General features: G+C 43.0%; 1 protein-coding gene across 5 annotated transcripts in view; it reads right to left on the bottom strand.

Annotated features, from left to right (window-relative positions):
- PIPK10 (phosphatidylinositol phosphate kinase 10) overlaps positions 1-8,363 on the bottom strand; it is a 76,080-nt gene extending 67,717 nt beyond the window's left edge. Inside the window, exon 1 of one of the 5 annotated variants that reach the window (XM_088892460.1) lies at positions 8,050-8,363. Coding sequence is in view for 2 of the 5 variants with exons in the window: in XM_010253265.3 (XP_010251567.2) it covers positions 7,322-7,362 (41 nt within the window). In the remaining 3 variants the exon portion in view is untranslated. The other 4 variants (XM_088892462.1, XM_088892459.1, XM_088892461.1 and 1 more) reach the window with 4 other exon arrangements.
- Between the last annotated feature and the right edge of the window lie 8,449 nt (positions 8,364-16,812).

Here is a 16,812-nt window from a genome sequence, read left to right as displayed (position 1 = left end):
TTGATTCAACCCAAACCCAAACCAGAAATGGGACTACCAAACCCAACCCTTTCAACAAATAGTGCAACTATTCTTAGATAAGGTATATTTAGTTATTTACAAGTCTTTGATGTCATTTTGTCAATGGGATGGGTTTGATAGTGAGCCACAGTCAACTTGAACCAACCTGAAACTCAATTAAGGCTTACCTAAACCTGATCTGATGGGATCAGACCAACACAGATTTATCACTTAACCCAACCCACTGACATCCCTATTCAGGTCCATGCTCTCCACTTCACCTGTATTGACAGTTTATAGGAATAAAATTTGGGTTGGTAGTGATGGGTGTGTTGTAGGAGAGTCTGCCCAATGAGTAAGGCCCTGTAAAGCCCATCTTTATCATTTCCTGGTTTTGGGAGTAGAGTGGGTAATAGAGGTTTTCTTTTCTGATATGAAGCTCCTTTGTCCCTAGGATTTTGTTTTTCTGATAGGGTCTGCATCTAGCTTCTCCAGTCACAATTGGCAGCCTTGGCTTCCACATTCTCAAAGAACTGTAAAGCTGAATTCTGATAGGTGCTCAATCGGTCATCCAAGGCCATAAGCGTAAATGGGACATTCAGAGGTCACATGATGGGATCATCATTCTTTTTGACTGAGGACCTATTGGGGAGGGGAGGAATCCTCTAACTCATATACATTCCTTTCTATTGCATACCATATATATCTTCATGCCTGCACTAATTCTGCTTTTCCAAAATCGTTCTTATCTGTTCCTCCAGAAACCATGCTTCTTGTTCACCAACTTCTGTGCTTCAAAATTGTTCATTAGACATTGTATGATAAGCATAGCATGATGACGCAGCGTGGAAGCAATGGAAACCGGAGCTGGCTATGCAAGCACCGGGCGATCGCTAGCTTCTAGCGAAGAACACCGAATTCTCTAGGAGAGAGAAAAGGTGGCGAAAACTCAAAGAAGAGAACTTGAAGAAATTCTAAAAATCTGAAGTATGAATTGATGAATAATTCTGGGAAATAGTAGTATTTATAATACATTTAGAAATTGTAAAAGAACTAGGAAAGAACATGAATCTTGATCTTGATCTCGATCTCTTGGGCTGTATTGATAAGGTCCAACCCTCTTGGAATTCTTGGGCTTGATCTTCCACCATCCGATCTCCTTGGCTCTCCTTATGCATGAATCTGGGAGTCTTGGATTTCTTGATGCTTCTTGGAGTCTTTGTTGGATCTTGATTGGAGTCTTGAATTCTTGCTAATCTTGAAAGAGTCTTGATAATCTTGGATTTTTGATAAGTCTTGCAATCTTGGATTAAGTCTTAAATTATCCTTTCTTGACTTATCTTGGACTCTTGTCCTTATCCTAGGAGCTACCGCCCCTAGGGGTGAGATGGGCCTTGGGATGGGCCTCCATCATTCTCCCCCACTTGGAGAGAACTCGACCCTGAGTCGTGACTAGGATAGGCAAGTGTTATCTTTGGCAGGTACCGGTGAAGGTCAGCAACGTTGAAGGTCTTGGATATACCCATATGATCTGGTAGGTCCACTATATAGGCATTATCATTAATCTTCTTCACGATCTTGTATGGACCATACTTCCGAGGCTTCCACTTGTTGTAGGTACCTACGGGAATCATTTCCTTCCTTAAGAAGACCATAACCTCATCACCTACATCAAACACTTGAGGTCGGCGGTGTTTGTCTGCGGCCATCTTGTACTTGGCGTTGGATTGCTCTAGCTTTTGCTTCACGGCCTCTTGGACGGACTGGATTTGTTCTGCTGAGATACTGGCGTTGGGTACTCTGGGTAGCTTCACTAAATCCAGTGCATGGTTAGGGACCTTCATGTACACGATGGAGAATGGGGATCTGCCTGTAGAACTGTGCACTGCATTGTTGTAGGCAAACTCAGCCTGGGCTATGGCGAAGTCCCATTGTTTTGGCCTCTCCCGGCATATGCTGCGAATTAGATTCCCTAAGGTCCGGTTTACCACTTCTGTCTGTCCATCTGTCTGCGGATGGGCTGTACTGCTGAAATTAAGTGATGAATCAAACAACCTCCACAGGGTCATCCAAAAGTGACTGAGGAACCGTGTGTCACGGTCTGATGTGATGGTCTTGGGTACCCCATGTAAGCGGACAATCTCCCTGAAAAATAATTTGGCTGTTGCGGATGCATCTGTTGTTTTCTTGCATGGGAGGAACTGAGCCATTTTTGAGAATCTATCAACCACCACGAAGACGGAGTCCATGTTCCTCTAGGTCTTTGGCAAGCCTAGCACAAAATCCATGGACAAGTCTTCCCATATAGCAGTAGGAACGGGTAGGGGCATGTAGAGACCTGTGTTATGGGTTTGTCCCTTAGCTGTCTGACAAACATAGCACCTGCTTACAATGGTAGACACATCCCTTCCTAATTTCGGCCAGTAATATCGCCCCCTTACTGCTTCTACTATTTTATTCCTTCCCAAGTGTCCTGCTAATCCACCCCCATGCAAATCCCTGATGATCTTTTCGCGGAGGGAGGTGCAAGGGATACACAGTTGTTCTCCTTTCATAAGGAACCCATCATAAATAAAGAAGTCTTCTGCTGGCTGCTTATTCACGCATTTCTCCCATACCTGTTGGAAGTCTTCATCCTGGGCATATAAGTCTTTCAGGCAGTCAAAACCCACAATCTCAACACTGAGGGTCTTGATGAGAGCTACACGCCTGCTAAGTGCATCAGCCACTTTATTTTGTTGTCCTGCCTTGTACACAATTTTATATGGGAACTTGTCTAGGAAGGCAGACCATCTAGCATGCAAATCACTTCTTAATTGCTTTTGCCCACTAAGATATTTTAGGGCCTGGTGGTCAGTGTAGAGAACAAATTCTTTTGCAATTAAATAGTGTTCCCAAGTCTTCAGGGCTCTAATCACAGCATAAAATTCTTTGTCATAGGTGGACTACTTTCTTCTGGCTTCACATAATTTTTCACTGAAGAAAGCAATGGGCCTCTTTTCTTGGGACAATACAGCCCCTATGCCAACTCCACTGGCATCACATTCAACTTCAAATAATTTATTAAAATCTGGCAAGGCAAGAACAGGAGCAGAACATAATTTTTCTTTTATGAGAGCAAAACTTTGCTCTTGTTCTTCTCCCCATTGAAATTTACGCTTTTTCAAACATTCAGTAATGGGAGCCATGATACTACTAAAATTCTTAATAAAGCGCCTATAGAAGGTTGCCAACCCATGAAATCGCCTGACATCTGTGACAGTGGACAGGGGGCACTCCCTAATGGCTTTCACTTTTTCTTCATCTACTTTCACACCATCCTTGCTAATGATAAATCCCAGGAATAATAAATTATCATTCATGAAGATGCATTTCTTCAAATTAGCATATAATTTATTTTCCCTCAATGTCTTCAGGACCTCCCTAATATGTCCCACATGCTCAGTGATAGATTTGTTGTATATCAAAATATCATCAAAATAGACTACCACAAATTTACCAATGAAGGGACGCAATACTTGGTTCATCAGCCTCATGAAAGTGCTAGGTGTGTTGGTTAGTCCAAAGGGCATAACTAACCACTCGAACAAGTCATCTCTAGTCTTGAAGGCTGTCTTCCATTCATCTCCGAGACGGATCATGATCTGATGATAACCACTCCTGAGATCAATCTTTGAGAAAACTACAACTCCATTAAGCTGGTCCAGCATGTCGTCCAGCATAGGAATAGGAAATTTGTACCCAATGGTGATCTTGTTAATGGCTCTGTTGTCGACACACATTCTCCAATTGCCATCCTTTTTAGGTGTTAATAAGGCAGGTACTGCGCAAGGACTCATGCTGATTTGAATGTGTCCCTTTTTTAATAATTCTTTTACCTTTTCCCGTAAGATTTCATTCTCCTTAGGACTCATCCTGTAATGTGGGAGGTTAGGTAAACTGGCACCTGGAACAAAATCAATATGGTGTTGTATGTCTCTCATGGGAGGGAGTTCATTTGGTAACTCCTCTGGAACTACATCATTGAATTCATCCAGTAGTCCCTGTACTTATGCTGGGATTTTACTTTCATCATTAACATCTCATTTTACTACTAGCAAATGTATTTCATGAGTATCCTTACATTCTTTAACAAATTCAGCATGATGATGGGTGATGGTAAGAAAATTCTTCTCATGTGTTTTTGGAACATTTGTAATATTTTTTTCTGCTATGGGTAACAAAGTATAACGTGTACCATCTTTTTCAAGTTGGTAGGTATTCTTCCTACCCATGTGCCTTGCATCTGTATCAAACTGCCAAGGCCTCAAAATATGGCAAGCATCCATATCTACAATATCACAATATGCTTCATCATGGTACTTACCAATTGAAAAAGGTACTTTGCAGCGTTCTTCCACTCATACGCCGCCTCCTTCCTTGATCCACCCAATTGTGTATGGGTTGGGGTGTTTTTCAGGAATCAGCTGTAATTGTTGGATGACATCCCTACAAATAATATTTTCCTGACTGCCACTGTCAATAATTAAATTAAATAATTTTCCCTTGGCAGTAGTACATCTGGTACGAAATAATCTATGCCTTTGAGAAGTATCCTTATTTTTCTAGGACAACATTAATTTTCTTACCACACAAATATACTCCTCATGTTCATATGGACCCTCTTCATCCTCCCTATCAGGTCCACAATATACTTCCTCCTCAATATCTTCTTCCTCCTCCCTTTCTACCATATTAACTGCCTTCCTCCTGGGACAGTCACTGGATCTATGTCCAACCTCATTACATTTAAAACATTTAATAGGAGCAGGCTTTGCATAAGGGTTACTGGGTTTAGGAGGGTTGGAAGGATTACCTCGAGTATGTCCTCCTGTAGTAGCCTTACCGGCGTTACTTGTGCTTGCCGGGTGAGAGGGTTGCACTATCGGTACTGATTTGTTCTTGTCGACAGTTGTCGGTCTGTTGTCGCTCTCGCTGTACCGGCGGTAATTATCACTACGTTCCTTGTCTTGGAACATTAATTCTGCTTTCAAGGTTAGGTTCCTTGCTTCCTGCATACTGAGAACCATCTGTACACCAATTTTGTCCCTGATGGATGGTCTCAACCCGCTCAGATAACGGGCTACCTACTGGTTATCACTTTCAGACAACTGGTTTCTTTCTGCTAATCTTAAAAATTCTAATGTGTATTCATTAACACTACGTGAACCCCTGTGCACATCTCTGATAAGATTCAAACATATATTGTTCATAGTCAGAAGGTAAAAATCTACCTCTGATTAATTGTTTCATGCACCTCCAGGTTCGAACAGGACCCCTTCCTTCTCTCATCCGGGTCTCTCTCATCCGTTCCCACCAAACAGATGCGCCTCCCTTTAATCGGAAAGCTACCAGTTTTACCCTTCGTTCCTCTGGTATCTCCATGTAATCAAAGAACCTATCGACTTCTGTGATCCAATCCAGAAGTCCCTCTATGCCAAGATCTCCACTAAAAATAGGAATATCTACTTTAAGTTTGAATTCATCATTATTCCTACGGGGATTGAAATTACCTTGATTGTGCCAATTTCTGTCGTTTCTGTCATTGCCGGGAAGAACTGGAGCACCACCAAATTCGAAATCATCATCACTATCGTCGTCAAGAACTGGACGTCGGGACGCAGTAGCGACGGGTGGTCGGTCGTGGTTGTCTCCTTCGATTTGCTGTGATTTTCCCGGTTCCGTGGGACAACCTCTCGTAACAAGGTTTGTAGTTGCTCAGTCACCTCTGCCAACTATCGTTCGATGTTACGTGTGGCCGTGCGCTGTTCTTCAATCGCTTTCCAAACAGTTGGGAACCCCTGATCTCCGTCACGGGGTGGGTTGCGACTGCTACCGTCTTGGTTGGCCATCTGACTGGGCGAACTCCCTGCTCTGATACCACCTGACACAGCGTGGAAGCAATGGAAACCGGAGCTGGCTATGCAAGCACCGGGCAATCGCTAGCTTCTAGCGAAGAACACCGAATTCTCTAGGAGAGAGAAAAGGTGGCGAAAACTCAAAGAAGAGAACTTGAAGAAATTCTAAAAATCTGAAGTATGAATTGATGAATAATTCTGGGAAATAGCAGTATTTATAATACATTTAGAAATTGTAAAAGAACTAGGAAAGAACATGAATCTTGATCTTGATCTCGATCTCTTGGGTTGTATTGATAAGGTCGAACCCTCTTGGAATTCTTGGGCTTGACCTTCCACCGTCCGATCTCCTTGGCTCTCCTTATGCATGAATCTGGGAGTCTTGGATTTCTTGATGCTTCTTGGAGTCTTTGTTGGATCTTGATTGAAGTCTTGAATTCTTGCTAATCTTGGAAGAGTCTTGATAATCTTGGATTCTTGATAAGTCTTGGAGTCTTGGATTAAGTCTTGAATTATCCTTTCTTGACTTATCTTGGACTCTTGTCCTTATCCTAGGAGCTGCCGCCCCTAGGGGTGAGATGGGCCTTGGGATGGGCCTCCATCACATGAACAACTTTCTCAAGGAAATCAGCCAGATATGTAACACCAGAGTCAATGTGGTCTCACGCTTTACTAATCATTAATCTTGAAGGCACAGGCCATATAGGCAAACCTATTGAATCAAGCATACTATCCCAACTTGTTATCAATTAAATACTTCACCCATCCATCTACAGGAAATTAACCACTTCTCAGGGAAAGCAGCCAGATATGCAGCACCAGAAGTCAATAGGGTCTCTCATGTTTTACTAATCATTTATCTTTAAGGAAGGAGCGTGGTGGGCAAACCTATTGAACCAAACATACTACACCAACTTCTTGTCACCAATTAACCACTTCGTGCCTCCATCTATAATGGTAAAAGTAATAAAATACTAGCATCTGAAATAAAAAAGATTTCAAAGTAACAAAGCAGTAGAGGTCACATTGTTCATGAAATTCTGTATATAATGCCTGCTGATTCATGAAGTAAGATTATGGTTATAATCTAAGATTATGTTTACCATCTTCATATTGTGATGACTCTTCATATGATAGCCAACTACCATAGAGTTTTGTATTAACCTAGCGTTCCCCCTTATCATGGAAAATCAAGAACTGGAAAACATGGCTTATAGGTTTCATGTCTCCATAACTATTCTTCATTAGATAAAAAGGAAGAAAAGGCATTACATTACTATCTTATTCAGAAAACAAAGGTAAAGATCTATCTCACAGGCATATTATCAAATAGCCTAAGTTCAAGTAAAGAGATTTTTTTTCACAATCACTTTAACTCATACAAATCATTGATGGTAAGATGTTATCTAATATGTTATTTGTACCTTATTCCTTCATCGTTTATGTCTATTTGCAGGAGTCTCATCGAAAAATCACATGTCTTTTTCTTTGCCGGTTAAAATGTCGGATTCTTAATCTACAGTTCTACACTGATAGGCACCAAGAATAACAACAATAATAATATATAGTAGTAGTTGTTGAGAATGAAACTGCCTGAGGCAAAACAAAAATAAGATGGCAATGGTTTGAACGTCAATACTGAAAGAAAAAAAAAAAAAAAAGTTTCTGAGTTCCTTTTGCTGTACTTTTCTAGAATTTAAAGAGACGCCCATCAGAAGTTTTGCTTTGTTTTGTTGGGGGCGGGCCGGCGGGGGCAGATGAAAATTTCTATTTATTTGAACACATATTTCCTAACTATGAAAAACACATTGTGTCTTTCGCTTTATCCACGTCATAAAAAAAACAAGGGGTATTTATTTTTCAATCAAACAGGACATTTCTGACAATAGTATTACCACACGAATTGATTCAACCAAAATATAATTTCCAGAATGAGAAAGCTGCAAATTCCTGCAATTCTGAACAAAATCCTACTTGGGTATCGATCTGAAGATTCCCGACATCAAGGGAAAAACAAAATAGAGCAACTTTGCATCTCCATAAAAATGAGCAATGAAGGACTTCAACTTTAAATCAAATGTCAGACCGTAAATGTAGATAGAGAAGAAAAGCAGAACCCATTAAAGATCATAAATTTGTCAGGACTAGCTACCTGTAATCGGCCTTGAAATTGCGAAAATGTTAGACTGTTGAAAGAGAACCAAAATGGTTTTTTCCTGGGTTTTCTTTCCGTGTTTCTAGGTTGAGGATCAATAAAAGCTTAAAGCTCGCAAGGGTGAAGGGATCATTGTAACCGCTGTACAAATGCTTTTCGCGCCAAATATAATTCATAGTTGGTGTATTTTGGCCTTTTGGGTCTTCGAACAAACTCCTCCTCAGCTTTTTTAGAGAGAGAGAGAGAGAGGGAGTAAAGATATCAACGAGGCAACGAACGCGGAATTCTTGAAAAACGACTGGAATCAGGACATCCTTGTTCAGTTATTCTATTCTTTTATAATTTGACCATTTTACCCTTTTTGTTCCTCTCTCGTCGCATCCTTACTCGAATTCACATCTCCACACAGAACGCGCCCTAAAAACGCCCCACATGCACATCTCAGCGTGCATTCAGAACATCTAACGCGAGAAGAAACCAATAATCCAATAATTGTGTTGCGATAATTGGTCATCTCTAATAGATAGATTAGAAACAGAAATAAAGTTACAGGGCCCATATGCCTAGTGACCACGGTGTAAATGCATCCAATTCGAGTCGAATCAAACAATATCTAAATTTGGATCCGATTAGAAAATCTAATATCTAAATTTGGATCCGATTAGAAAATCTAATATCTGAATTTGATTTGATATTCAGCGGATATTGAAAATTAATATTTGAATTTAATTAAATATTTAAATATTCAAATTAAATTTGATGAATTAATTATTTTAGATAATAAATAAATATTTATTTAATAAAGTATATAAATATATAAATTATTTATATAATTTAATTATTATATATTTTATATAAAATATAAAATATTTTATATATTATATATAAGAACTAAGTAATTAGTCAAATTCAAATATTTATCGAATCGGATCAGGTCATATCCGAATTCGAATCTAATTAACTATTCAATATAAATAGGATATCCAAATTCAACTGATTAAATATTCAAATTATCTGAATTTGATTCAATTATGTCGATTCTCAAATTCGAAATCAGATTTATCGACATGCTACATAGGATTGCAATCGAATCGAACTCTAGTCTAATAGTTTGTGCTCAAATTCGATTAGGCTCAATTCGAGTTCGATTCTAACTAAGCTCGAGTCGAATTTGAACCTTGGGGTGAGCTCGATTAGTTATTTGAGATCAAGCTTGACCAATAAAAAGTTTGGTTTGAAAAGTTTGCCAGCTTAGCTTGATTAACACATACATACATAAAAGTATACAAAAAAGTACGGATTTGCCCAATGCAGATTCCCGACTTACACTGCAAGGCTATAAACATTCAAATGGACCGATACCCACACTTTATGCACCCATGCCCGCCCGTGAATTGGCATCAATTTCGAGCTAGCACCTACCCCGACCGTACATTGAACCTACAAATTCTGACACTGGGGGTATCGGTCATTCTCCCAAAAATATAAACTATATGTTATAAAAAATATCATATATTATATTATAAAGAATATTATAAAATTTATTTTATATTTTATACATAGAAATATATTTTTATGTTCTATTGATATAAGAATATACTATATATTATAAAAAATAATATATATATATATGATGAGGGGTAATTTGGCACGACCTAGTAAGCAAAGGTCACGTGGACGTGATTTGCTAGTAGGATAACAACTCGTCAAGAGGAGCCTAGTTAGTAGATTTCAGAGCTCGGGTGTTCGGTCACCTCGGTACAAAGCCATCTCGGCATAAAGTCACCTCGGTATAGAGGCACCTCGGCACCAAAGCCAGTTCAGATCCCAAGAACCGAAGTGACAAGTAATCGACTCCAAAAGCTTCTCGGCGGATTCTGAACCTCCCGAAATCACACTGCGTAATGGCAAGCCTTATACTCTACCCGCCCGGATCGAGCGGTAATGATAGACTTAATTGACTGATACGTTACTCCCCATCTAAAGCGGAAACAGATCTCATCTACCCAAGCTGAAGATCCTGGAATCGTTTCGTTAGATCCACGGCAACTCAACTATATAAGGGCATTAACCCCTTCAGGGCCCAAGTACGCGCGATTATTTACATACAAGCTCTCTAGCATTCAAATTTTTGGCTTGTAACCACAGCAAGAATACTAACTTAAGCATCGGAGCGACCTCACTGGGCCACCCGCCCCAGTTTCTCTGATCTCTGTTTTGCAATTTGACCCAGCTCGCCATGCGAGCAACGTCTAGGCAACCTTCCAGCTAGGAGCTTCTAGATCGCACATCATCAATTAGTGTCGTTTGTGGGAACGATTGAAAGGTCCTCCCAATCCTAGTCACAATCTCAATCCCAATCTCAACCTCAATGGCATATTCCAGCCACAACGGAAAAAGTGACATGAACATCACTAGGGGGCAAGAGCAACAAGCAGTCACTCCCCAGGGTTCCTCAGTGACCATCGGCCAGTTCACCATCCCCTAACTGTCTCCGGGGTTCCATCACTATCCGTGCCACACACTACCCAACATGTGAGTGTCTCGCTCCCCCAAGTGAACACCACATTCTCAGAGCCTTCTGTGATTCTCACTGGGGTCGAGCACTCCCAGTTTAACAACCTCGTCTAGAGCGTCCAGATGATGCATATTCAAATGCATCAGATCCACCAATTCCAAAAGTTTCAGCAGTACTATTTCTACCAACAGTACCAGCAATAGTTCCCACTGCTACAATCGAACTAGCCGACAAATCAACATCAAGGGTAGGCTTAGAACCAAAATCAGCATTGGGTTCATTGGAACGTCCGCCAGTCTCCACTCCACAGTGAGAGAACTTCGCAAGTACCGGTCCCTCCCTCGGGACGGACCCCACCATGGGGTATAGCAGGTGATCAGCGTACTCCTCCGACCTCTAGAAGAGAGAACTCGAAGGATAGGCCCGAACTTAGCTAGCCTGAGAGGCACTATCGGCAATTTCCACACCAAGATGATGTAGATCGTCAGCTTGGGGCCCGAAGCGCAAGCTCAAGAAGAGACCCCTTGGTTCCCTGCGACAGCCATTACCGGACTTGCAGCGAAGAAGAAGCGGCGAGAAGAACCCCTGAACCACCTCGCCCCACCATTCGAAGCAAGATCAAGATACCCGACAACACTAAGGCTGGCAATACAAACACCGCACCACCAAAGAAGCAGCAGCGGTGACATTGCAAGACTCGCCATTCCTCAACAAAGAATAGCCCGCCAGTGAAGCCCAGCCATCCAGTATCAAGGTCGAGAAAGAGAGGAGGTAAGCTTGGTGGCCACGAGAACGGCGCCTGCTCTGTTGAGCCGGCCATCCCCCTTGTCATCCGAGCTCCTAGCGGCTCCAATGCTGAAAGATTTCAAGGTACCATCACTAGACAAGTATGATGGGTCTTTTGACCACAACGATCATGTAGGCGCATTGCAGCCTCAGATGCATCTCACTGGGGCCGATGAGGCTTGCATGTGCGTGGCTTTCTCCACCACATTCAAAGGAGTAGTTTGGACCTAGCATAGAAACCTCACGTCGGGTTCCACCAGAAGTTGGGCGTAGTTTTGCGGATATGTTTACAACCCATTTCATCACCAATAAAAAGTGGCTGAATTTGTAGGAGAGCCTTCTGAACATGGTGCAAAGGGAAGGAGAATCAATTCGAAGCTATATCAAGCGCTTTAACGAAACGTGCCTGCAAATACTAGGCCTTGATCCGGCGATACGCCTCACCACAACACATAAAGGGATTACTCATAAGGAGTTCAAGTGGCATGTCGTGGCAAACAAGCCGAAGAACATCACTGACTTCCTCAGGCTGGCCGATCAGTTCACTAGTAAAGAAGAGGAAATAAACCAAAAGATCGACAACCAACAAGGTGAAAGAGAAAGAGAGAGGGAGAGGGAACGAGCAACATGTAGAAAACAAAAAAGAGCAACTCCCTGAGGCGAATAAGCAAGTCCCCAAGCTCGAGGAGTAAGTCCCCCTCACGAAGTTACAGGTTGGGTTGGTGTTTCAGGACCCTGCTAAAGGAGAGAACCAACTATACTCCCCTTAACCCGAAACGAGGAGAGATCTTGATGGCCATTAAAGACTCCTCCATTGTCAAATGGCCACCTAGGCTACGAGGAGACCCAATGACCAGAAACCCAAATGTTTATTATCACTTTCATCAGGACCATGGTCACAACATGGAGAATTACATAAACCTCTGTGACGAGATCGAGGAACTCATCTACCGTGGGTACTTGAAGAAATACATTTTGCACGAGGAGAAAGGACAAGGGGATCGACAGGGAGATCAAAAAAAAAGATGCCCCAGAAAGCAGCAGGTAGAACGAGCAGCCACCTCGCCTGCTACCAAAAAAAGGACTGATTTGTAGGGTGATCAACATGATCATTGGAGGATCCATTGTAACAGGGTGCACACCAGCAACAGGAAAGACTTCATTCTGAGAACTAGAACACAAGGCAGAGAACCCATCCAAGCGACCTCGAATCGAAGAACCCATTTATTTTACTGAAGATGATGCTAGTGGGATTCAATATCCTCATGACGATGCCCTAGTCATAAAGTTGATCATCAATGACTTCGAGGTGAAGCGGATCTTGGTAGACTCAGGTAGTTCGGCCAATATGCTATTCAAAGGAACCTTTGATAAGTTACAGCTACAGCATAGCGACCTGAAACCAGCGGATACCCCACTAGTAGGGCTGAGCGGAGAAGAAGTTAAGCATATATGTCGAGTCACAGTACTAGTGCAGACGGGCACGTGGCCGAATGTTGTATAATTCGAGCACACCTTCTTGGTGGTTGCGACTTCATCCCCCTACAACGCAATTATAGGTCAACCTATTACACATGCTTTACGTGCAATAGTATCGACTTACTATCTCGCGGTGAAGTTTCCGATAGATTACGGAGTAAGGGTCATACGAGGCGATCAACTCGAATCCCGTAAGTGCTACATAGTTTGGGAAGGCAAAACTGACAGAAGACGTCAAACTGGAGCAACCAGCAGACTACACCGAGGAGCGAATTGCCCCGATGGAAGAGACAGTCCATGTACCAATTTCAGAGGTCGAGCTGACCAAGACTCTCCAGATCGGTGTACTAATAAGAGAACCGCTCCGAACACAACTAGTAAGTTTCTTACTTAATAATTTAGATGTTTTCGCTTGGTCCGAGGCAGAAATGCCCGAAATTGACCCTGGTGTGATAACTCATAAACTTAATGTGGACCCTTTAGTCAAGTCAGTTAGACAAAGAAAACGCAACCTCGCCTTGGAGTGGTGGAGCGTTGTCGATGAGGAGGTCGGGAAGCTCCTCGCCGCAGAATTCGTCAAGGAGGTTCGTTACCCGAGTTGGGTCGCCAACCCCATGCTTGTGAAGAAAGCCAATGGCAAGTAGTGCATGTGCGTTGACTACACCGACCTGAACAGAGCTTGCCCAAAGGATTGCTTCCCCCTGCCTAGAATTGACCACCTGGTAGACGCGACCTTAGGGCATGAGTTGTTGAGTTTGATGGACGCTTACTCCGGTTACAACCAAATTATGATGAACACAACCGACCAAGATAAAACTGCTTTAATAACCGAACTTGGGTTGTACTGTTATAAAGTTATGCCCTTTGGTTTGAAAAACGTTGGAGCAACTTTCCAGCGGATTGTAAACAAAATTTTTGAACCGTTGATTGGTAATAAAGTGGAATGCTATGTTGATGACATAGTCGTGAAGACCCAATTTTCTAGATCTTTAATCGATGATTTAGATGTTGTTTTTCAAATTCTAAGGATATATAATATGAAGTTAAACCCAAACATGTGTGTCTTCGGGGTCATGTCGGGCAAATTCCTCGATTACATAGTGAACCAATGTGGCATCGAAGCCAACCCGGATAAAATCAAGGCTATCTTAGAAATGCGACCACCCCAAAAAATCAAGGAGGTACAACGATTGACTGGCTGGGTAGCTGCCTTAAACCGATTTATGTCTAAATTGGCAGGTTGGTGCCTCCCCTTTTTTAAGGCAATTAAGAAGATTGAAACTTTCAAATGGACCGAAGAGTGCCATCTCACGTTTGATGAGCTGAAAAGATACCTAAGTACCGCCCCAGTTTTAACTCGACCTAAGGAAGGAGATGAGTTGAAGTTGTACCTCTCCGCAAGTGACGAGGTAGTCAACTTGATACTAATTAGAGAAGTAGACCGGGTCCAACAACCCGTCTACTATGTAAGTAAAGTGTTGTAGGACGCGAAAACTAGATATCTCAACATCGAGAAGCTGGCGTATGCGCTAGTAGTAGTAGCTCGGAAACTATGTCCATACTTCCAAGCTCATACCATCATCGTCCTTACTAATAGACATCTAAGGCACATCCTACTTAAGCCTAAGGTGTCAGGGAGATTGGCGAAGTGGTCCATCGAGCTTAGCGAGTATGACATTCGGTTCGAGCCACGACCTGCAATCAAAGTCCAAGTCTTGGTGGACTTCGTAGCAGAATGTAGATTCATTACACCGTCCCTTGAACCGACTAAGCCCACTAACGTGTTAAAGGCGTCAACCAACGCGGCACTGGTCCCGGTTAGAGCAGTACCGACCTGGGACGAGGAGGCCTAGATCCTCCACGTAGACGGCTCATCCAACCAGTGAGGAAATGGTGCTAGACTGATACTGTACGGCCCAAGCGAGGTGAAGCTGGAGTACACTCTTCGGTTCGGATTCAAGGCATCGAACAATGAGGCAGAGCATGAAGTGCTAATTATCGGGCTAAACTTAGCGAAGAAAATGGGTACAAAACACCTTATCGTGTGTAGTGACTCACAGTTGGTAGTTAACCAAGTCAATGGTGACTACGAAGAATGCGACTCGATTATGGAGGCCTACTTAACCAAAGTAAGGGAAATCCTACCAGGCTTCAACTCTTATTTCATTAGGCAAATTTTGAAGTCCGAGAACATTGAGGCTGATGCCTTATCATGACTAGCAAGTACCAATGACAACACCATGCGAATTGTGTACATAGAAGACCTGCCTTGGCCCAGCATTCTCAGGGGGGCAGAAGAGGTCGCTCCCGTGTTGCAAGCGGAACTGAGCTGGATTGACCCGCTCGTTGATTATCTGCTCCACGTGACCCTACCTACAGAATGCAATGCAGCTCAAAGGGTAGAGCATTAATCAGCCTGGTACGTTCTTATAGATGGACAGTTGTACAAAAGATCCTTTTCGCTCCCCTACCTAAGTTGCCTGCGATCCTCAGAAGCTGAGTTTGTACTTCACAGTATCCATGAATGATTATGCGGAGGACACTTGGGGGGCAGAGCCCTCGCCCAAAAAGCATTAAGGCAGAGGTACTATTGGCCCACAATGAAGGTAGACACACTTGAGCTTGTTAAGAAATGCGACAGATGTCAGAGGCATGCCAACATCCTCCGTCAACCTGCTGCCGATTGAAGTATCTTACTACCCCGTGGTCCTTCACACAGTGGGGAGTCGACATCCTCCTTCCTTTTCCACTGGTAACCAGGCAAAGGAAGTTCTTGGTCATGGCAGTGGACTACTTCACAAAGTGGGTGGAAGCTGAACCGTTGGTAAGTATTACAGCTCGGAATGTGCAAAATTTCTTCTAGAGAAGCATCGTGTGCCATTTTGGACTACCCAAAGTCTTGATTTTGGATAACGGGAAGCAATTCGAGGACATCAAATTCCAGAACTGGTGCACCAAGATGGGGATTCAGCAAGACTTCACTTCGGTAGTGCATCCACAAGCAAACGAACAAGCCGGAGTGACAAACGGGGCTATCCTTCGCAGACTGAAAGCTCGCATCGCGCGAGCTAAAGGGTTATGGGTGCATGAGCTACCCAGTGTCCTTTAGGCCTACCGGACTACCATCAAGACCGCGACCGGCGAGACACCCTTCAACCTCACATACGGGATGGAAGCCATTATCCATGCAGAGATTGAAGTACCGACGTTGCGGCTCGAAGCTTACAATGAAGAGACAAACGACGACGAGCTACCTCGTTAAGTAGGTACGTAATCTGAACCACATTCGAACTTCAGCTTACTAGCAGCGAGTAGTTTGATATTATAACGCCTGGGTCAGGAAGCGGCTATTTCGAGTCAGCAACTTGGTCCTCCATAAGGTGATGGCACCTGAGCCCAGCGGGGATAAGCTCGGTCCGAATTGGGAAGGACCTTACCGGGTGAGACGGGTGTTCGGAGAGGGAACCTATGAGCTCGAGACCATGGAAGGAAAATAGGTACCTCAAGCTTGGAACGCTGACAACCTAAGGAGATACTATTTGGAAACCTCAACACAAATAAAAATGACTAAGTCCCTAGGATCACCGAGTTGATCCTATGGACGGCGAACTGGAGAGAGGACCTTAAGTCAGTCCCAAAAGCCTAAGGGCTATGATGCCGAGCTGACAAGAGACCTCGGCATGATATAAGACCCAATCGCCTCTTCGGCATGGGGAGAGAAGTCCTAGTCACCTCTTCGGCATAGGCAGCTTAAGACTTGGTCGCCTCATTAGCACAGGCTTGTTAAAACCCAGTCGCTTTGGCATAGGCAAGGCGAAGTAGCCCGGGCACAGACAGGTCAGGCTTGTACCCTACATTGTCTGTTTACCCTAGCGTACAATAACGATTAGATTATTCCTATTCGAGTCGAGCTTGCCAGGCCGAGAGTAATCAACACATAGAAAAATTTCGCTCCTATTTGTTTTAGCTTGCCATCT

Source organism: Nelumbo nucifera, chromosome 7, assembly GCF_055504915.1.
Source record: "Nelumbo nucifera cultivar China Antique chromosome 7, China Antique-T2T, whole genome shotgun sequence".
Lineage (NCBI taxonomy): Eukaryota > Viridiplantae > Streptophyta > Magnoliopsida > Proteales > Nelumbonaceae > Nelumbo > Nelumbo nucifera.
The sequence above is the reverse complement of the archived record's forward strand: the minus strand, read 5'-3'. Positions and strand labels throughout refer to the sequence as shown.